Source organism: Vicia villosa, linkage group LG4, assembly GCF_029867415.1.
Source record: "Vicia villosa cultivar HV-30 ecotype Madison, WI linkage group LG4, Vvil1.0, whole genome shotgun sequence".
Taxonomy (NCBI): Eukaryota; Viridiplantae; Streptophyta; class Magnoliopsida; order Fabales; family Fabaceae; genus Vicia; species Vicia villosa.
The window spans coordinates 156,820,937-156,845,291 of record NC_081183.1 but is presented as its reverse complement, the minus strand read 5'-3'; the positions used below and the strand labels follow the sequence as shown (position 1 = coordinate 156,845,291).

Sequence of the window (24,355 nt, the reverse complement as noted above, 5' to 3'; positions counted from 1 at the left end):
TAAAAAAAACTCATAAAAATTTAATTATTTTTTTGATAGATTTTATATTAATAATTACTAAAATTATATCTAATACAATATAATTATAAAAAAATAAATATATTAATAGTTATTCAACAAAAATTTAAAATAAAAGAGATCAAGTAAGAATAAAATTATTCACTATTTTATTTTATTTTATTCTTATTTTAATATAAATTTCGAATTACATTAGTTTTTCAAATGATTTTTTATGTATCATAAAAAATAGTAAATAAGGTGTTAATTTAAATATTTATTAAGCTAATATTATTATTATATTTTGATTATAATGATATATATTTAATAATATATTTTAATTAATACAACTAATTATACTATTAATTGTGTTAATTCACCTTGATTTTAATTTTTTAATAATTATTGAATTTTTTTTGGATATGCATATCCGAAACATTTCAAGACCTAAAATTGGAATATTTCGGATATGCATCTCAAAAATTAGAACCTTACAAATTTTATGTTTTCGGAAGTGCACTTCCGAAATCAATTTTTTTTCAAAAATAAATGATTTCGGAGACGTATTTTCAAAATATAGAAGCATTTTATTATTTTCGCCGCGCGTGTCCAAGAAGATTGGGTCCATAAAGAAATTCTCTTCCTTGATATTTCTCTTGGATTTTTTTTTGTTATTGGGCTTTATTTTTTAGGCCCATTAATTTTGATATAAATCTACCAATTACCCTAATTCAAGTCTTCTTGCTTGAAGGAGCAATCGGCACATCCTTCATTATCGGTTTCATAGGTTTGCGTGGCTCTTTCTTGATTTGCGGTGAGTATTTTTCTTCTTGTGGTTTCAGCTTGCATCTCCTGGTGCTCTTTTTATGTCATGACTTTTATGTTATTTTTTCTATTGTCTGCATATTCTACTCTCTATGTTGTTAGGTTATCTTTTTCTTTCTTATATATTGAAGAATATAAACCATATAAAAAAAGCTTAACTGTAATTTTATATATTTATATTTGAGATATAATTTTGATCTCAATGATTTCTTGTCCAGATTTACTTTTTAATCTCTCAATTATTATAATTAATAACTCTCTTTGCCACTCTCCATCTATAAAAAGTTTTCAAATACTTTTTTTCTATTCATAATTTTCTCAACTTGAGATGCTTAACTTGTTTTGAATATTTTTCTAATCAAAATTCATCCCTTAAACTCATCGTTAGTTAGATCAGTGGTGATTGACGTTGAATTAAGTACGAAGTGCCACAGTTCAATCACATGTAACTATTATCAGAAAGGATTTGAAATCACTTAATATCATAATTGACCTCCGAACTGGACTATACCGGTGAAAAATAATATTCATCGATTAAATATATGAAATTGTTAATATATGAAATTTTACTCTAAATAAAAATCACTATAAAGTAGACCCTAAAATTACATAATGAAAAACCAATTTAAAGAAAGATAAGAAAATTAAGTATATATTTGAATAGATGGAATGGTATAGAATGAGATGCAACATAATGATATACACATATATTCTATTATTTAGGATAATTTAAAATGGATGAAATGTAGTAGAATTAGATGCATTTCAAAACTTTTTATTATTTTTTTGTTTGGATGAAATTAGGGATGAGAATAGTTTAGGGTAGTCTATAGATACCTATAATCTAGCTTATTTAAGGTTAGGCCTATTTTATAGGTTAGACTTAGGCATTTTAAAAAAATCTATTTAATTAAATAGGTCAAATTTAAGTTATTAAAAAGCCTACGAAGTCTTGTACGTTGGCTTATACATTCAAATATATTAAAAATGAGCTAAAGAAGACACCTATATATGCATATATATTAGAAATTAAGCTATAAATGTTGGTATGTACATGCATATATAGGTCGGCCTATAAGACTTCATAAATAAAATTGACTATTTCAAAATCTTAATATAAAACCGTATTTTAAATAGGTTTTCAGGCAAGACCAGACATTAAAAACAGTCAAGTGGGGCAAAAAAACCTATAATAGGTCATAGGCTAGGTTCGGGTCTTTTAAATTTACCGTAGGTTAGACTCATGTCTTCTTAGGCATGATCTGACCTATTTCCACCCCTAGGCAAGATGACAACTGTTCTATTTCACCGTGAAATACTAGATGAATTAAGATCATCAATGTTGTATTATTGGGCAACAAAGAGTAACTTGAAAAAAAAAATTAAGTTTAAAGAGATAAAGATATGTTGAGTTAAATGTGTTAAAACTAGATGAATTAGGATTAGAAATGATAATATTAGAGAGAGTATTGAGATCACTTATAGTAAAAAAGATGTAGAAACTATGTCTATATGGTTTGAATTGTAGAGAGAAAAATTGTGAATTTAGTAGTAAGGAAAGTAGATCAAATGTGGGGTTGTCAGATTGCTTGAGGTAGAGTAAAACATAGAAAATTATAAAAGAATTAGTTGAAAAAGAACTCGAGATTAATAGCAAAGTGATTTTTGATACAACATTACTCAATAATTTGATATATGTAGCCGATCTCATTTAGTAGAATAAGACATGGCTGTTGTTGTAGCACAATGAAGCATGAATACTCTAAAATCTATATCGTAATGTATCTGTTACGTATTGATACATTGATACTCTCTAATATGTCATTGGTAATGTATCGAAGGAGTATCCAATTTTTTTATTCGAAAAACAAAAAAAGATATGTCTTGATACAATGGCAATGCATTGTGATACACTTACAACTGTCTTTAATATGCCACGAATACGCCATTTAATCTCATGTTGGTTTATATTTTTCTCTAAAACATAAGTCAAATTTTCTCCTTCTGATTTATTTTTCTATAGGTCTGGCCCAGACCTTGACATACTTTAAACTTTTAAGGCAAGTCTGACTTATTTTATAGGTTTTTTTGGCACGACCTGATATTTTTAAAAGTCGGGCCTATCTTAAAAGTTTTTTTTTTTAAATCTTGGTATCCGGTCTTGCGACCGACTAATTCAAGGGGATAAATCCCATCGTCCAATTGCGGGGGCCCCGTTTAAAGCCGTAGCAAATCTCTGTACGGACTGACCCAACACATGAATTGTTTACACCCAACGAAATTCGAACACTTGAGACTTTGAGAGAAACACACTCTCAAGACCCAAGCCTCAACCACTAAGCTAATCCATGAAGGTTAAAAAATTCATTTAAAAAACTATTTCAGATTAAAACTTTTAAATTTATCTTTTTCTTTAAATAGACAATACAAGCTTCTATATACTAGCCTATTTTTTTTAATAGATATCTATATATAGACTGATATATAAATTTTCATAGATCTTTTTTATAGCATAAGTGTAATCTATTTAATTAAATAGAATTTGAAAAAAAAATTAAACCTAATATTTTTATTAAACAGGGCATGCCAAATCAAACCTAAATAGGCTTTATTATAGATCTTTAGAGACCGACCTATCTTATGCCAATTCCTATAGGATATAAATCAAACTTTGTCTCTCTTCTCTCAAACTTTAACTATATTTTTCACTTTAAAGTAATTTGTGATACACTATTTAATATTCTCTCACTATTACCTTTTTTAAGATTGATTTCTTTTTATCATCATTATTACTTTACCGATTTATCAATTCCTATCAAATTTTGTAAATTCAATTAGTTTTTCTAGAATTTATCAATTAGTTTTTCTCATAGCTAATTGTTAATATATTTTAAACGTATCTTATCTTATGTTTCTTAAAAATTAATGATTGGCGTATTTCTATATATATATAGGGTGGAATAGGTCAGGCCGATTAACAGGGCCTACGGCTTATCCTACGTAGGCCTAGGTCAGGCAAGACTTTTTTTTAAATAGAAAAGGTCTAGAATTTTTTAAAAGCCTATTTAGCTAGAAAGGTTAAGCCACAGGCCATATAAAAAACCTTTTAAGCCTAGTAGGCTGACCTATTTAAATATATATGTATAATTTAATTATTATTATAAATATTGTATTCATACTTCGAAGTAAAATACAAAAATCAAGCTTTGTCATTTTGATGAACATATAACAATTAACAGTATGAACAATGCCATAAGTTGTTCTCTTAAGTTCTCTCAAATAAATAGTATCAAAAAATTTATGTTTATAGGTAAACTTTAATAAGTAAACCAAATAAGCATTTAGTCTTGTTGATCTTTGAATTTGTTAGTCTATTTAAACATTAGTTAAATTTCTTATTTATAAATGCTCAAATAAAATAAGCTTTTCTGTAGGCTCTTAGGCCAAATAGGCCTTCGAAAAGGCCAGGCCTAGGACTAAAAATAAGTCTTTGTTTGGCCACAAGTCAGACTTAGGCTTTGAAATTTTTGACAGGCTAGATTCAGGTTTGGCAAAGCCTAGCTCGGCCAGCCTATAACCACCCTTAATCATATCCTATCTTAAAACTATTTAGTACTATTATTTCTAATATATTTTTCATTTTAATTAAAAGTATTTGGTGCAAGTAGTAGAATGAATTTTTTAATTAAATATTAAAAATGACTTAATGTAAAATTTGACTTGTTTATATGAAATTCAAGATTAAATGCACTTAGTTAAATTTTTTAATTAGCATGTTATTTTAAGTGTGAAGAGAATATTATTAAATTAACACATTATTTGAAGGTGACTCTCATATTTTCCCTTTGTAAATGTGAATCGCTTGTAGATTGAAGTGTGTATGTATATTTTGCCTCAAGAAGTAAAAAGTATGCTTAAGAGTGGAACAAGAAGTGAAAAGTATGCTTTAGAGTTGTTTGATGGTAGAGATATGATGATACGGTCAAAAGAGACAGCTTCCAAACCTTGTGATAAAATGTCATCGCATCATGGTCTTGAAAATCAAAAGCACCAAGTTCCCATGCTCTTGAATTCTAGTTCTAAAAATTTACAGGTATGTATAAATATTTACGTAAAATGTTTTAGGTCATATTTTTTTTTGCATTAATTATTTAAAATTAAAAATATATTTTAATTAGTGTTGATACTACTTGTATGTAAGGATAGCAAACGGGCATGACCGTTCCATTTAGGTCTGTCCTATAAATACCTGCAAAAAAATGGGACGGAACAGACATAGTTAAGGATGCGAGCCTAAAATCTTGGTCCTCTCCGCAAAAAAGTGAGTGTGAGGCAGACTAAGCCCACGAACACTACACATATTAAGCCTAAAAATGCAAAATTTTATGTTAATTTTCATGCTCGCAAAAGCCCGCAAGAAAAACAGAGGGGACGGGGCAGTGACATAAAAGGGTGAGACCCTAAAATCTTGGCCAGCCCCGCACTAAAGTGCGGTCAAAACAAGCATGCCTAATGGGCCGAACTCGTTTTGCCACTCCTAGTTATACGGAATGTGCAACAAAACTCTTCGATTTCCAATTATTTTTAACATTATCTTAATTTTATTACCAAATGTAATAAAAAGTATTAAAAAGTGAGGTTCGACTAGTTGAATCAGATATGTGTTCGGTCCATTTGATGGTAGAAACCGTCCTATCATATCATTAGAATAAAAATTAAGAAAAAAGGCGAAAAGCTTGAATAAACTAGAAAGTCTCTGTGGTTGTGTTAAGTCGGGTGTATTTGTATTAGATCTGATCAATTCTATTCATTTTTATTGTATATATTTAGCCAGTAGAAAAGTAGATTAAAATTATAATTACTATTGTTAGATTTAGAAATAAGAGGTAAATGAGGTGTTGGAAATGGTGAATAACAGTAACGCGGTTGAGTCAAATAACATACCTATTGAAGTATGTAATTTTTTTTGGTGATAGAGGTATTGGGTGTCTTACCAAGTTCTTCAATGAAATTATGAGGTCAAAATAAATATCAAATGAATGGAAAAGAAACACTTTAGTTCCAATCTATAAAGGGGGATATACAAAATTGTACAAATTATAGGGGATTAAATCTATGAATCTTACCATGAAGTTATGCGAAAGAATGATCGAGCGGAGGCTAAAAAAAGAGACTGAAAATCCATTTGGTTTTATGTTTGGAAGGTTAACCGTGGAATCAATATATTTATTACGACCTGTGATGGAGTAGTATCGAATGAACCAACAAGACTTGCACTTAATTTTTTATTGACATAGAGAAGATGTATGATAGAGTGCTTAAAGAAATTTTGTGGAAAACCCTAGAGAAAAAACAAGTTTGGATTGGATATATTTGAGGTATCTGAGGTATGTATGCAGAGATATCAAATATATTTGACATGGAGAAGATGTATGATAGAGTGCCTAGAGAAATTTTGTGTAAAACCCTAGAGAAAAAACGAGTTTGGATTGCATATATTTGAGGTATCTAAGGTATGTATGAGTAGATATAAAATAGTGTAAGAACACACAAGGTGGAGGTACAAACAATTTTCCCATTATAATAGGGTTGCATCAAGGTTCAACCCTAAGTCCTATATTTTTACCTTAATTTTGGATATACTCGTAAAACACATTCAAGAGGTGGCACCGAGACGCATGCTTTTTGCAGATGATATAGTTCTACTTGGAGAATCAAAGGAGGATTTAAATGAGAGGTTGGAGACATGAAGGTGAGCTTAAGAAACACATAGTTTTGCCTAAGCAAAAGTAAGACCGGGTATATATAGAGTAAGTTCAACAAAATAAGAAGCGTTCCTAATAAAGTGGTGGAAGTTGGAGACCATATCATCCATCAAGTCATACGGTTTACATATCTTGGGTCCGAAATTTAAAACGATGGAGAAATAGAAGGCGATGTAAATCATCAAATACAAATTGAATGGATGAATTGGAGGAGGGTTTCAGGGATTTTATGTAACACAAAGGTACCGCTCAATTAGAAGACTATAAGAAAAGTTATTAAGATAGATCTAAAGATTAACTATTTAGATAGAAGTATAATTCTAAATAGAATATTGTGGCAAAAATTTAATCTATATAACTGATTTCACTTAGTAAGATTAGACGTTCTTATTGTTGTTTAGCTATGTTAAAAGATGTAGAACTTCAAGGTAGAAATGTAGATTGAAAAAAAAAAAGAGAACGTGGGGCCTAAAAAATTTATCTAGAGTAGGATTTAGCTATGATATTTTTCATCGGGATGTTCGCGGTGTGGTTTATGTAGTTTTGACGCTAAAAGTCATTTAAACCGCAAAAAAAAAAGTGTTGTTTGGTTTGTTTCATTTTGCTTTTAGATATAAAATCGAATCAAATGAAATCAAACCAATGTGGTTTGAATTGGTTTGATTTTCTACAAAAAATTTATCAAACCATACTTACACATAGATAAAAATATAATTTTGTCTTTAATCATTCATACGTTACCGTAAAATAAATTTATAATTGTCAAAATGAGTTTGTAAATGCCAAAATAAATTTATAATTTGATGCATAAAATTACGTTTTACAATTTTATCTTAGGTCTAAAACATAAAATTGTTTTCTTAAATAAATATAATACAAAAAATACGATAAGATATATTTTTCTCAAAATAATATTTATAAATAAATAATATTTTGGTTTTTATTAATATGTTAATTATAATAAATATCATACAAAAATTATGATAAAATATACATATATTACTCATAATACTTGTTGATTTCTCTTAATAATTAAAGAAATATATAATGGTCAGTAAGATTTTGTAATGTGGTTTGATTTAGTTTGTAAAATACAAAATCTCAAACCAAACCCAACCGCGAGATTCTAATAAAAAATGGTTCAAATAAATTCAAATCAAATGTAATTTTTATGGTTTTGATTTGATTCGATTGACGGTCTTTTATTGGGCCAGTTTAATTTTAGGCATCCCTAGTATTAATTGAAATTTTTTACGGATGAACAATGTGTTCTTTCATTTGAAAATTTTGAAAGCATACAATGATTGTATAGTACAGTAACATGATTTTTTATTAAAATTTACCCGTACACAAATTAAGAACAGTTGAGTTTTTTTTTTGGTACAAAGGAGGGCCGAAACCCAAAAACAAACTACACGAAAATTACTCTTTCAGTGGTGGCACCACTTTTATCATTATCGAAAATCTTAGAAATAGCCATTGGAACCGACTCAAAAATAACAATCTCTGAGTCAAGAGTGCATCCAATATTTGCCAAAGCATCTGCACACTGGTTTGCTTCACGATACGTATGCTCAATATGCACCTCTTCGTGCATCTCTATCAATCTCTGGATCCTTTTGAGGAGGGCAACTCCTTCACCTTTTCTAGTATGTCCTTTTTCAATCGCCTTAACGACATCCAAAGAATCAACATTAATTAAAACCTTACTCCTCCCCATCTGCTTAGTAAGGTTTAAGCCTTCAACCACTCCCCAAAGCTCAGCTATTAAACTGTTACAACACCCCAAAGCTTTAGAAAATCCCGCAATCCAATTCCCAAAATTATTTCGAATTACTCCTCCATAGCCTGCCACAGAATTATGCTTACAAGCTCCATCAACATTGAGCTTAACAAAGTTTGAATCTGGAGGAGTCCACCCAATTTGTTTACTGATACTGCTCCTACAAAGTGTTTCAACATCCAACTTGGTGGCTGCCGCATACTCTCTATTTCTCATATGGATGCAGTTTCCGGGATCAAACGGTCTTTTAAATTCCTCATCATGTTCCTCTTTATTCCTCCATGTCCAGAGGGCATGGCACGCCATTGCCCAACTACTCCTCCACTCTTTCGCCTCGATATTAATTCTGACCCAGTTCTTCATATCAGATTCGGAGAAGTCGCTCCACAATCTAACCGGCACCAAAACTTCCCACATCTCACGAGCACTCTTACAATCCCGCATCGCGTGCAAAACTGTTTCATTATGGCAACCACACAACTTGCAGGCAGCTGAACCCAAAACTTTAGCACTTTTACTGCTATTAGTTAGCAATCTTTCATGTTTCATCAACCACATAAAAGTCTTTACTCTTTCTGGGACCTGAAGCTTCCACACCTGTTTCCACTCAGAATTCTCCTCTTCTTCTTTCTCATAAGCAAGATCTGTATACATGGCTTTAACCGATAGAGACCCATCCTGCTTTGTTTCAATATAAAACTCGTCTTTATCAGTTTCTGCATTGCTGGGAGGTAAAATGGCTTGGAATCTTTTTCTAATCTCACACGGTATTATCTCATTTAACAGTCTCCAATTCCAATCTCCATTTGCATCAGTCAGATCACTCACCATAGCTCCTAACCAATCAACTGGAATCTGAAAATTATAGCTACTAATGCTTTTTCCTATTTCGAGCCAGTTATCGTCCCACGCCTTCACGTCCTGACCATTTCCTATATTCCATATACCTGCATCCTGAACAAGAGGGATAGTTTTGACAATCTCTTTCCACAGTGAAGAGCTGGCTCCTGTATAGCTAATATCATTCATGTGAGGGCTATAATTATAGACACCTTTCATAACTTTGCACCATAGCTCATCTGCATTCTGCATAACCTTCCAACCTAGTTTCGCAATGCAAGCCCTATTCATGATGTCAAGACGTTTCAGCCCTAAACCGCCTTGAGTCTTTGGTTTAGTTAAAATGTCCCAACCAACAGCATGAAACCTTCGTTTTTCCACTGTGTCTCCCCAGATAAAGTTCCTCTGAACTTTGTGAATTTCATCAATGCAGCCTTTTGGAATCATGTCCGACATCATAGGATATATCAGAATAGGTTGAAGAACACTTTTCGCCAGCGTAATTCTACCTGCAAAAGAGAGAGAGAGAGAGAGTTAGTTTTCCAAGCAGCAAGCTTGTTAGAGATCTTCTCCACCATGTAATGATAATCTGTTGCCTTAAGCTTTCTTCCTTTGAGGGGCACACCCAAATAGGATATATCAGAATAGCTTGAAGAACACTTTTCGCCAGCGTAATTCTACCTGCAAAAGAGAGAGAGAGAGAGAGAGAGTTAGTTTTCCAAGCAGCAAGCTTGTTAGAGATCTTCTCCACCATGTAATGATAATCTGTTGCCTTAAGCTTTCTTCCTTTGAGGGGCACACCCAAATACTTCCCAAAATTCTGCGTCTCTTTAAAATCTGAAATTTGCAACAGTTTATTCCTATTCATACGCGACACATTCGCTAAAAAAAGAATGCTCGTTTTCTCATTGCTCACTTCTTGACCAGACATACTACAGAAAGTTTGCAAGGTCTTCATAACACAATTCATTTGAATTTCCGTAGCTTCACCGAAAAGGAGAAGGTCGTCCACAAACATGAGATGGGATATCACCGGACCTTGCTTCCCCATTTGAAAGATACGCCAATTCTTGTTCTTGACCTCCTGCTCTATTAGGTGCGACAACTTGTCCATGCAAAGAACGAATAAATACGGAGATATTGGAACGCCTTGTCGAATACCACGCTGGGGACGAAAGTACTCGCATCTAGCTCCATTTCAATTTACATTGGTCTCAACACTTGTAACAGCATGCATAATAATATCTATTATATTCTCAGGAATCTTGGCTTCACACAGGACATGCCAAATGAACTCCCAACTAATTTTATCATAAGCTTTTGCTAGATCAACCTTTATAGCAAAGTAGCCTTTCCTCCCTTTCTTTTTATTCATCAAGTGCATCATCTCTTTAGCAACAATGATGTTTTCATGAATTGCCCTACCTGGAAATTTTAAATGGAGTAAATTTTGGATTTTTTGTATAATAAACTTATTTTTGTATTAATATTTCATGTTTTTGTAGTATAGTATTTTAAAAATTAATACTAAAATTATACAATCGATTAGACTTCCGACTAATGTAGTCAAATCTTTGAACCTTGAACCCAATTTATATTGGTTTAACATTCCGTTTAATTTGAATTACATTGTTATACAAGACCATTTTTAACGAAATTTTTTCTTTATACTATTATATATTGGAAACGAGACTAAAGAGATAAATCTTATTAAATGCAAGTCTTGTTATCTTTGAATTAATTTTTTTTTAACTAGGATAAGTTATGATTAGAGTGTCTAAAGAGATTTTGTATAGATTCGTAATTTTTTTTACATATAATAGAGTCACAAGTATTTATTTTTTATTTTTTATTTCAGAAGAGGAAATGTAAGCAATGCATACATGATGATAAATTTGTAACCGATTCTGATCTTATCGATAAAAAGAAATATGGTACTAATAATGCCAAAGATCAAAAAAGAAAATTATCTCATGTCTTATGTTCAACACCATCGGATGAAAAAATGACTAGTTTACCAAGAAGACAGAAATATGGTTCCCCTATTCACAATGATAGGGTAGAATTTTGTGTTATTTCTAGACAAGATTATTCTCACCTAAGTGACGCTGAAGATTCTGTGAAGCGAATAAGTTCTCCTGAGAATGAAGAGAGGTGTTATGTTCATGCTAGAGATTTAATGAATAATAATAGTTATTCTTATGGTATCGCGACATCAATCAAAGAGAAACTAAAAGAAGAAGATATGGGATTTGCTGACTCTCGAAAGAATTTTTTATCTTTTAGGGGTAACCATCTTCCAAGACCATTTATTCCCATTGGACCTAGGTTTCAAGCTGAAGTTCCCGAATGGGAGGTGAAAACCAACATAAACCGATATAATAGTGATGACTGTTTGAAGTGGTTAGGCACCCAAATTTGGCCAATACCTTCTCTATCTAGAAATAATGCATAAAGTATTGGAAAAGGTAGGCCTGACTCAAGCTCGAATGAGTACCATGAATTAGGTTATTGTTTTAAAAAGACGATGGAGGTAGAGAGTGTTTAAAATCAAAGGTTAATGAGCGCCTTCTCAAGTTAGAAGTTTGATGACAATAAAGATGTTTTGAAATCATGGACAATGGAAGTTGAGAAGAAATTTGAATCTCTAATAAAATTGAATTTACTATCAAGTGACACAAAATTTTGGAAGCTCGCCGTGGAGTACTTTCCATCCAAATATATTGTGTGCAACTATAATGCATACACCCCTAGATGAATTAGTATAGAAGAGAAGATATCCTTTTAGCGCAATTGCTGATAAATCAAAATGATAATTATGAGATTGAAGATGCATGTTCATCTAAAGGTATGATTATGATTTCAACTGGAAAAAATTTTAAATTGCAGCATTAAAGATGTTAGGAGCTCGAAATCTAGCTCATGAATCTTCAATATCAATATCATTTAGAAGATGTAGTCTATTTCGAAGATGTAGTCCTTAAATGTCCTCTAGTAAATTAAAAGTCAAGTCTCTATTGTTATGTTTTGCTTTTCTGAATTGTTATTTCCAAATTATCATTGCACTGAATCAAAAGTCTCCCTTCAGAGCATTTAATTTATTCTACTTTCCATTTTTCTCCACTTTCCACGTTCTTTTTAATTGTTGATTTTTATTATGTGTGCCTTGAATTTTTGCTGTTTAGATATTTCTTTTACCATGTTTGAGCAATTTAATTGTCGAAACGTGAGGATCATCATGATGACGGAACTCGTAAAAATTAAGCGCATAATAAATTTTTAACGAGAATAATTTAATGTTCCAAATTTTTTATTTTTAATCAAAGTTTTACTACGAAAGTAGAAGCATAAAAATATTGGTTTCTACTCGTAAGACCTTTCAACTTATTAGACCAAGAATTCAACCTACTAAAAACTCTTAAAGAATTATTGGATACTCTCAAGAATAAATTTTGGGGAGAGTATTTGATCTTTTTTTTTTACTGAACCTTGATAACTTCTCGTGGTTTCTCTTTTCCCTTAAGTTTTACTTTCTAAATTTTAATTTTTGCTGCTCACTTTTAAAACTTTTCTAAAATGCTTTTAAAATCCTAAATTAATTCTAAAAGTTTTTCAAAATCAAGTTTTTTCGAAACACACAATTCACCTTTCTCTTGTGTGTGAAGTCACATGTTCAAGAATTAGAACCATAATCAAACACCACCTCTTCAATAAGATATTAAACACCACCTCTTCAGCAAGCACATCAAGCACAACCACTTGACCAACATATCAAACACCACCACTTAATCAACATATCAAGCACCACTATTTGATCAACATGTCAGATGATATCATCTAAACCAACAAGTTTTGAACAAGTCTGATGAAGACTTCTCTTAAGAGTGTTGTCAAATTCAAAACAAAATAGATCGCTACAAACGTCATACTTGCAAGAACGTAGATCCACATAACTTGGGAACAAAATGGTACTCAAGCACACTCGAGAAACCTAGAAGGAATTGCCACGCCCTAGCCTATGAGCCTAGGGCCACATGTTTGAGATTCCTACGAAATGTCCTAACGATAGAAAAGACATTTAATGCACTCGTTCCCCACTTATTTTGTAACCGACGATTAGAATCCTCCACTCTCATATGCATTTAAATATGCATAATAAGATCGGCACAAATTCTAAAAGACTTCTCACTAAATACCTCATGACATGTCTTGGAAGAAATTGTTCTGGGTCAGCCAAAGACTCAATAAAAGAAGACACAAATACTATCTTAAAGTAAGGTCCAATGACTACTTGACACATGTTATATATATATATATATATATATATATATATATATATATATATATATATATTAGAGTCAGGATCGAATGACCCCTTGTCAAACTTAGTAACATGGAACTTTCGATAACTCTCTATCACATATCCATATAATAAAATCCACCGTTGGATTGAAAACTATTATCATATAGATCATCTCTACAAAATTTAAAATTAATCTAAAATCCTTTGATATGTCAACGAGATGCATAAAAACTAACGTCTTACAAGACTTCAACAAAATCGTTAGTTTTGATCCTTCTCTTTAATATATCAAATGGTCTTTAATATATGCACCCATATATTTTCTCACTAATTTTTGGCGAAAATCCCAAAATACTCCTATATTTCTGATATACATATCCGAAGACACATTTTTTTTTATGTTGGGATTTTTCGGATATGCATATCCGAAATAATTCAATAGTTGTTAAAAAATTAATATTAAAATATAATTAAATATATACCATTATAATCAAGATATAATAATAATTATAATGTTGTATTCATTTATAAAATAGTTACTTTTATAATTTTAAAAAATTTGTGACAAATAAATTATTATAAAATTAAATTTTTATTTAATCTCTTTATTCTTTATTTATAACATTTATAACAATTTGTACTTAATTTATTTTTTATTATAAATAAATCACTTTAATTATATTATAACTATATTATAAATAAATATCTTCTTAAAATCAAATCAAAGGAAATTCGAGATAGTGGTTAATTTGAATATGAACGAACCAATATTCTAAATTTCTCAAGTTTTTTTGGTTTATTCGGATATTCATATTCGAAAAATGCTCTGACATTTTAAATCAAACATTTAAATAAAAAACATTTGAAAAAGAGTGAGTTCGAATATACATATCTGAAAGAATTTTTAAACCATTTGTATTTATGTTATTCTATTTATTCTTTATTTATAACCATTTGTATTTATGTTATTCTTTATTGTAAATAATTCATTTTAATTATATTATAAATAAATATTTTTTAAAAATAAAATTAAAAAATATATGAAATATTGATTAATTCGAATATCAAATTAACCAATTTTTCAAATTTTTTAATTTTTAAAAGATTTTTTCGACATATTCGAAAAAACCTCAAATATTTTAAATCAAACATTTAAATAAAAAATATGAGAAATTCCAATTTGAAAATTCCTCTAATATTGGAAAATTATACCCCGTACCCCTACATTTATCCCAAAACCCCTACAATTTTAAAAAAATCCCAATTTTGTCCATATTAAATTTTTAACTTTTTTTTTATATTTTTTTTTTCAATTTTACTGAACCGGATATCCGAGGGGTGGGTGTTCCGGTTCCTTTTGTTTTCAATTTTACTGAACCGGATATCCCAGGGGTGGGTGTTCCGGTTCCTTTTTTTTTTCAATTTTACTGAACCGGATATCCCAGAATTGGGTGTTCCGGTTCTTTTTTTCAAGGAGCTACTTTTAGGAACTTTGAGATATTTTTAGGGAGTCTTATCTTTTGCATACAATTTTGTTTCACATATGAATTTGTTCGTTATTTTAATGATCTACAGGTACATACAAAAAGATAAAGATACAACAATCAAAAGAATTAAAACCAGTATTAAAACCAGCATTCGCGATCCAAAGGAAGAACAGAAGAAAACGCATCACATAAAAAATCTGAACATAACCACATCATTCTCAATCTTTTGATGCAGGTTGTCAAAAGAACATGAATGGATTCAATGGAATGAAAAAAGGAACCGGAACACCCACCCCTGGGATATCCGGTTCAGTAAAATTGAAAAAAAAAAAGAACCGGAACACCCACCCTTGGGATATCCGGTTCACTAAAATTGAAAAATAAAATAAAAAAGAAAAGTTAAAAATTTAATAAGGACAAAATTGGGATTTTTTTTAAATTGTAGGGGTATTGGGATAAAGGTAGGGGTACGGGGTATAATTTTCCTAATATTGTCTTGAACTTTCTTTTTATTTTATTGGGCCTATTTTGTAAGGCCCATCAGTGTTTAATATAAAAGCACCAACTATACCCTAACTCATTATGTCTTCTTGATTGAAGGAGCAAACAATACATACATCCTTCATTATCAGTTTCATAGGTTGCGCTAGGGATGTCAATGGGGCGGGGCGGGGGCGGGGGATACATTCCCATCACAATCCCCGCCCTCAAATTTATTCCTCATCCCCACTTCGGGTCCCCGCTACGGGGGGATTTTGTCCCCCATCTCCATCCCCGCGGATCCCCACGGATCCTCATGGTTCATGCAGAGATCCATAAACATGATTTTTTATTTATTATTTTAAATCAAATTAATAGTAAAATTTTGAAAAACTAACCACAAGAAATTTAGAAATTATTCTTTTATGATAAATATATTGTTTTAACAATATTTAATCTATAATATTGAGTGTCATGACCACCAAAATTTCAAACTAAAAAAATTGAAATAATCATTTATATCTCACTCTTCTACTAACAATACATATATATTTTAAATTTGTGTATAAGATTAATTATATGAAATGACAAATAAACTTCCATAATAATTTAAAATTATATAAAATTTAAGGACATTATGTTACTTTAGGCGGGGCGGGGGATATTTAAGCCACCCCCGTCTCTGAAGTGTCTTGGGGGAGACTTTGTTCCCCATCCCCGCAGGGAAAAAAATCCCTGTCTTTGGGGCCCCAAATGGGGAATCCCCACGGGGATCCCTGCTAATGGAGGCAAGTTGACATCCCTAGGTTGCGCGTGGCTCCTTCTTGATTTGCGGTGAGTCTTTTTTCTTTCTTAATGTTTCACCTTGTAATTTTTTTTTTTTTTTTTTTGCAAGATTTCTATATTAACTTTTCGATTTTCTGCATTTTATACTTTGTATGTTGTTGAGTTATCTTTTTCTTCCTTATTGATGGAAGAATCTAAACCATATGTAGCTTAATTGTAATTTTATATATTTATTTGAGATATGATTTTGATCTCAATGATTTCTTGTTCAGATTTAAGTTTTATTTTTTTCAATTATTATAAATAATAACTCTCTTTACCACTTTTCATCTATAAATGATTCCCAATTTTTTTCACTCATAATTTTCTCAAGTTGAGATCCTTATCTCTTATCTTGTTTTGAATCTTTTCCTACTCAAAATTCATCTCTAAATGTAAAGTAAACCCTAAAATTATATGATGATGGAAAATAATTTTTAAAGAAAGATAAAAAAAATAAAGGTTATGTATGAATTAATGGAATGAAATTAGGGATGACAATGGTTAGGGTAGGGAACTATAGTATCTGTTTTCATATCCGCAGTATAAAAAAAATTTTGTACCCGAAATCATACTTGCGTGGGCACCAACTTCTACACCCACACACCTATCCTATAGGTATACCTAAGTGTCCATACCCGTACCAATTTACCCGCATTTCTAATAAAAAATGATGGATCAATTATAATTTATCATGTTATTTTTATTTTATAATCACATTTTAAAAAAATTATTATTGAGTTAAGAAATAAATAAAAACCTTAATTAAAACGAGTACAAGTTTAATAATGATGGAGTAAATAAAAATATGTATTGTGCAAATATGGGGTGGAGTGGATAATAAGATACTCGTACCCGCGCCAATATACGCTTATTTTCATGGGTAATTGTCGTGTCCATGCTCGTATTCATTTTGTGTGTTTGTATCCTACCCTACGTGAGTAATTGTTTCGGTAGTCATTAGGGATGAGTAAAATTGTCATCCCTAAATAAAAGAGAATGAGATGCAACATAATGATATATATACATATGTTCTATTATTTTGATTAATTTAAAATGCATGGAATTGAGTAGAATTAGAAGAAATGCATTTCATGACTTTCTATTAACTTTTGTTTGAGCGAAATTAGGAGTGAGAATAGTTGAGGCTAGCATAAAGGTTCTATAGTCTAGTCTATTGAAGGCCATGATAAACCTATTTATTTAGGCTAGATTTAGATTTTTAAAAATCTATTTAATTAAATAGATCATACTTAAGTTAGATAAACCTATTGAAGGCCAATATATATATATATATATATATATATATATATATATATATATATATATATATATATATATATATATATATATATATATATATATATATATATATATATATATATATATATATATATATATATATATTAAAAATAGGCTAAATATGACGACCAATATATGTATTTCTATTAAAAATTATGCTAAATAGATCGACCTATATATACATATAAATGCCGACCTACAAAATTTCATAGGTAAAATATACTATTTGGAAGTTTTAATGTAAAACAAACTTTTAAATAGACTTTCAGTCAGGTCAGACTTTTAAAAATGTCAGACCAAGAAAAGAAAATCTATAATATAGCAAACTCAAACTTTTTAAATTTATAGCAAACTCAAACTTTTTAAATTTATCGTAGGCTAGACTTAATCTTCTAAGATCTGACCTGGGCTATTTCCACCCCTAGACGAAATGACAAAATTGCTCTTTTTCATCTTGAACTATTCAAACAATAAAATAATATTTTTATTTCATTTGGCCCTTTCAATCCACTCTATTCCATTTTATTTGTTTTATAATCTACTATCAAGCTATTAAAAAAGAAGTCTACCATTCTATCCAAATTACCCTTTTTGTTTCAACAATTTACAAAGCAAAAATGACTAAATTGTCTTTTCATAATCCAACCATTTTATACAACTTCCAAATAAACCAAAATGCAACACATGTCCCTCAATCTTTCACTTTTCAAATTAATTTTCTCTTTTCTTTTTTATTTTTTAAACATAAATTAATTAATAAATTGAATTAACATAATTATTAAAAATATTATTTTCAAATGTCAAAATTATTCATAATTATTAAAAAAATATTTTCATATGTCAATATTTCTATTTTATCACTGAAAACTACCAGCAAAATACATGTTTTATTTAACAATTGTTTTTATTTGAGACACAAAATTTTTATTTTCAAATATCAAAATTTTTATTTTTCTCACGGGACACTATCAATAAAATATCTAAATGTTTATTTAAATAAAATCTATATCTTAATAAATAAATTTATAACGGGACACGATTAGTTAAATTCAGACAACTTTTTTTTATTTATAAATATTGCTTTCATTATGCATTTGAGTATAAAACTACCCTACAAAATTATTCTAACCTATACAAATGGATGAATACCATTATTCTTTATATAATTATATTTATTATTTAATATTATAAATATTATAAATATCAAAACAAATTATATATATAATATCAAATATTCGCACGGGTGATTTACTAGTATCTAAACATAGTCTAAGGCTATTTCATTTTATTTGTTTTATAATTGGATGAAACTTAGAGAATGAATTGGAGTGAAATGAAACTAAGAATTTCACTTCATTATTTAGGTGAAAGATAAAATAAATTTTATCTTTTTTATCCCATTTTATTTATTATTTGTAAATTTAAACAATATAATGAAGTTAGCTACGATTTTATTTCATTAAATACTATCAATCTAAACTTAGCCCAAAATTTTGGTAAATAAAGTATAGTTGTTTGAATATTTCTCTCAAAATTTGTCTACTTCTCTATTCCTTCTACCTAATTTAGCTATCTATTTATCTATTAGAGATGATATAAAAGATTTAAATAAAACCATCATTGCAGTGTGAAATACAAGAAAATACTATATTATTACATCGATCCAATCCCATAGATTATGTATGATCTTTATCTCTTTGTTGTTTTTGAAATACAAAGTTGTAAGGGGTTAAAGTTAAAAATTTAAATTACAAGGTAATCAAAGAAAAGACCATATTAACCGTATGTCATGATTTTTATGCGTCTTACTTAGAGATGTCAATTTATATATATGTTAATGAAGATCTTTGTGGGGATTATCTGTTTGGAGCACTAAAATTGAAGATTTTTTTTCCCGCAAACACGAGATGTAAGGAAAAGTTCCCCGATGATATTTTAGGACGAGGATTGGGAAAGTACTATCCGCCCCGTGGATTCTCCGACTCCGACCATATTATTTAACATTTACATTTTGTATATTATATAATATACAATTATAAAGGTCTACATAAAAAAATATTTATGTATTAGAAAATGAAGAGTCATTAGTGTAACATTTTATTTTTGTGTTATGGTATAATATATTGTTTCACTACCCAAGTATCTAGCTCTAGAAAGTGCACCAAATACATAAAATGTACACACCGTCTTTTCTCAATTATCTTTGTCTCCTCCATTCATCATCTTCACTGTTCTCTTCATCACAACAACCATTCTCTTTGTTCATTGTGCTTATGGTAATTACTTTTTAAATGTATGGTAAAAACGAAATACTAGTGTCATAGTTTTGATAAAAAAATCTAGAAATTTTCTTAAGATTCGATCTCTGTTGATCTCCGTGGAGATCTGTGGAGATGGGATGGGAAAAATATTTCCCCGTAATGGAGATTGGGGATGGGAAATAAATTGGAGGGGGTGAGGCGGGAGCAAGAAGTATCTTCCGAGCATTCTCTCTGCCCCGTTAACATTCCTAATCTTACCATAATTTTTTACTCTAAAATAAATTATAGGCCAACATGCTTATAATTTATTTTGGATAAAAGACTAATGTTTTATGATAATTATCAAATTATATGCTTATAATTCATCTTTAATTTATTTTAGGGTTAAATAAGTTTTTGGTCCCTATAAATATCTCAATTTTGGTTTTTAGTCCCTATAAAAAAATTGTTGACTTTTAGTCCCTATAAACTCACTTTTGCACTCACTTTTAGTCCCTCTACAGGGACTAAAAGTGAGTGCAAAAGTAATTTTATAGGGACTAAAAGTCGACTTTTTTTTAATAGGGACTAAAAGTAGTTTTTGGTAATTTTATAGGGACTAAAAACATATTTAACCCTTTATTTTATTTTGGATAGAAGACTAATGTTTTCTTATTATTAGGTTATCACATCATCTCTTAAAAGAGAGGCGTTTCATTTTTTCTGGTATACTTCCTAATCCAACATCCAACATACTTTAAGGTTTGTATGAAAACTAAATTTCACCGAACTTGTTTATGTACATGCAAAATAACTTTTCTATTTTAAAATTTGATTTTATAAAGATTAGAAATGATACTATTAAAGAGTATGAGAATAGTATTTATAGGAAAAAAGATGATGAAAAATAAGTTTAGGGGGTTTAGACATGTCGAAAGAAAACTTGTAAATTTTATTGTAAGGAGAATAGATCAAATAGAGACGAGTCAAATAATGAGAGGTAGATAAAAACCTAAAAGTTTTTTAAAAGAAACTGTTTTTTTTTTATAGATTAACAAATTAGATAGAAACATGATATTGAATCGAACATTATTGTGTAATTTGATCCATATATCTTAAACACGAGTCATATGTCTAAACTTTCTCCTTCTGATATACTTTAAATTTTTAAGACTCAAGTCAGACCTATTTTATAGTTTTTTTTTTTTTGCCTGATCTAATATTTTTAAAAGTAGTTAGATGAAATTTTCATTAAATATTAAACATGACTTAATATTAAATTTGGCTTGTTTATATGAAATTCAAGATTAAATGCACTTAGTTAAATATTTTAATTAGCATTTTTTTTAAGTGTGAAGAGAGTAGTACTAAATTAACACATTACATATCCACGTGATTTGGAGGTGACTCTCATATTTTCGCTTTGTAAATGTGAATAGCTTGTAGTTGAAATGTGTGTGTATATTTTGCCTCAAGACGTGAAAAGTATGCTTTAGAGAGAGAAATCTTATGATAAAATGTCATCGCATCATGGTTTTCAAAATCAAAAACACCAAGTTCCCGAGCTCTTGAATTCTAGCTCTAAAAATTCACAGGTATGTATACATATTTAGGTAAAATATTTAATGCCATATTGTTTTTACATTAAATATTTAAAATTAAAAATAAATTTTAATTAGTTTTGGATACTACTTGTACCGAATGTGCAACAAAACTCTTTGAATTCCAATTATTTTTCAGACATGTGTTCGGTCCATTTGGTGGTAGAAAATGTCCTAACATATAATTAGAATAAAAACTGAAAAATGCGTCAAAAGCTAGAATAAAATAGAAAGACGACGTGTATGTGTTGAGTCAGGTGGATGTATTGGAGTTCATGTTTCATAGATTAGATTTGTTCAATTCTATTCATTTTTTAGTTGTATATTTAGTCATTAAAAACGAAAATCAAAACTATAATTACTACTGTCAGATTTAAAAATAAAAGGTAAAAGATGTGTTGAAAAAGATAAACAACAATAAGATAGTTGGGTCAAACAACATATCTATTGAAGTATAGAAAATTCTTAGTGATAGAGATATTGAGTGTCTTACTAAACTCTTTAATGAAATCATGAGGTCAAAACAAATGTCAAATGAATTGGGAAGAAACACTTTAGCTCTAATCTATAATGAATCTTACTATGAAGTTATGAGAAAGAGTGATTGAGCGGAGGCTAAGAAAAGAGACTAAGAATCAATTTGGTTATATGTTTGGAAGGTCTACCATGAAATTGATCTATCTATTATGACATGTGATGGAGCTATATTGAGTGAACCAAAAAGACTTGCACTTAATTTTTATTGACTTTGAGAAGACGTATGATAAAGTGTTTAGAGAAATTTGTGGAAAGCCCTAGAGAATAAGGGGGTTAAAATTGTATATATTTGAGATAACTGAGATATGTAAGAAGAGATATCGTTGATAGACAAATGATTTTCCCATTATAATAGGGTAGCATCAAGGTTTACTCCAAGCCCTACCTTTTTACCTTAATTTAATATGTACTCATAAAATACATCAAAGAGTTAGCATTGAGATGCATATTTTTTGCAGATGATATAGTCCCATTTGGAGAGTCAAAGGAGAATTTAAATGAGAGGATAGAGACTTGAAGACGAGTTTAAAAAGTAAATAGTTTTTGCTTAAGCAAAATTATGACGAAGTATGTAGAATATAAGTTCAAAAGAAGAAGTGTTTCTAACCTAGTTGTGAAAGTTGGAGACCATATCATCCATTAAGTCATACAATTTAAATATTTTGGGTTCGTAATATAAAACGATAGAGAAATAGAAGACGATATAAACCATCAAAATCAAGTTGAGTGACTGAAATGGAGGAGGACTTCGAGGGTATTATGTGACACAAAGTACCGCTCAAGCTGAATGAAAATTTTTATTAGACTGCGGTAAGACCTGAGATGTTGTATGAGACATAATATTGAACAGTTAAGAATCAACACTAGAATAAAGTAAGTATAGCAAAGATGAAGATGTTGCGTTGGATGTGTGGTAAGACTAGATATAATAACATTAAACATTAAAATATCAAAGAGTGTTGGAGTAAGGCCTATAGTAGAAAAAACGGTGAAAAATAAACTTAAGTGGTTTGAGCATATAGAGATAATACCTATAGATTTTTGCAGTAAGGATAATAGATTAGATGGAGAAAAGTCAAGCAACTAGAGAAATGTTGGAGGCAACAATCCAGGGGTCAACACGAGAGAGCATTTTTTACACTTAGGACACACTTTTGTGAGAGACATACCACACATCCACCCAAAACTATAAGGTGATAGGTGTGTGGGTTCTCTCAATTATAAAGTGCTCAATCTTCCATTTTCTAATCAATGTGAGACTTCTTTCTTACACTTGATTCTTAACACCCCCCTCAAGTGTGGGTTTATACACAATGCTCTCCCTCAAGTGGAAGCTCTTTCTTCCATATACACTTGTACTGCCGTTGACACTCTTTAACGAGACACCTCCTATCCACCACTTGTGAGGAGTACTTGCAATACATGTAAGGCGGTCAATTCACTCGAAACCTAAAGCTCATGATACCACTATTGGAGGCAACAATCGGGGGATCAACGCGAGAGAGCATTTTTTACACTTGGGAGAGACACACCACATATTCACCCAAAATCTTAAGAGGATAGGTGTGTGAGTTCTCACTTATAAAGTGCTCAATCTTCTCTTTTCTGATCAATGTGAGACTTCTTCCTCACACTTGATTCTCAACAAGAAAAATGAAGACAAAGAAAGACTATAAGAAAAGTTATTGAGATATATTTTGAGATTCACGATATGAATAGAAGTATGATTCTGAATAGAAATATGATTCTTAATAGAATATCATGGTAAAAAGTGATCAATATAGCTGACTTTACTTTGTAGGATAAGACTTAATTGCTATTGTTGTTTAGTCATGTTAAAGACATAGAACTTCAAGGTAGAAATATAAAGAAAAGTAAAAATATAGATTGAAATAAAAAAAGAAAGACAACGTGGGGCCAAAAAAATATATCTGGTGTGGGATTGTGCCCTGATATTTTTTTATTGGGAAGTATCAAGGCTATTAACTGAAAAATATTATTGTTAAACAATGTGTTCTTCATTTGAAAAATGCGAAAGCATACGATTATTGTACTCCCTCCGTCCCACAATCTGTTCTTTAAACCTTGAACCTTATATATATATATATATATATATATATATATATATATATATATATATATATATATATATATATATATATGGGGACGTATCAAATGAGAACTTTAGCTATAATGAGAACTGAGAACTTTTAATAATAACCATACGATTTAAAATCATTGTCTCAGATTCCAATCAAATTTTAGGAGACAGTAATTAATAGATAGATTCTGATTTGAATACATATCACATAAATGCATATCTGAGCATTGATTTTAAATCGTATGGTTATTATTAAAAGTTCTCATTTA

General features: G+C 30.0%; 1 protein-coding gene across 4 annotated transcripts; it reads left to right on the top strand.

Annotated features, from left to right (window-relative positions):
* The first annotated feature begins 683 nt into the window (after positions 1–683).
* On the top strand, positions 684–23,943 carry LOC131595655 (uncharacterized). Of its 4 annotated transcripts, none has more exons than XR_009281956.1 (4): positions 684–811; positions 4,691–4,915; positions 20,530–20,609; positions 21,287–23,943. XR_009281956.1 is itself a non-coding variant. In XM_058868071.1 (3 exons), the coding sequence occupies exons 2-3, from the start codon at positions 4,703–4,705 to the stop codon at positions 11,663–11,665; spliced, it is 810 nt and encodes a 269-aa protein (XP_058724054.1). In that variant the 5' UTR covers positions 684–811; positions 4,691–4,702; the 3' UTR covers positions 11,666–13,911. The 4 variants fall into 4 exon arrangements, 1 of the variants encoding a protein (XP_058724054.1); XR_009281955.1 differs by lacking the exons at positions 20,530–20,609; positions 21,287–23,943 and adding exons at positions 15,601–15,640; positions 16,287–16,526; XR_009281957.1 differs by lacking the exons at positions 20,530–20,609; positions 21,287–23,943 and adding an exon at positions 15,089–15,424.
* Positions 23,944–24,355: the final 412 nt, after the last annotated feature.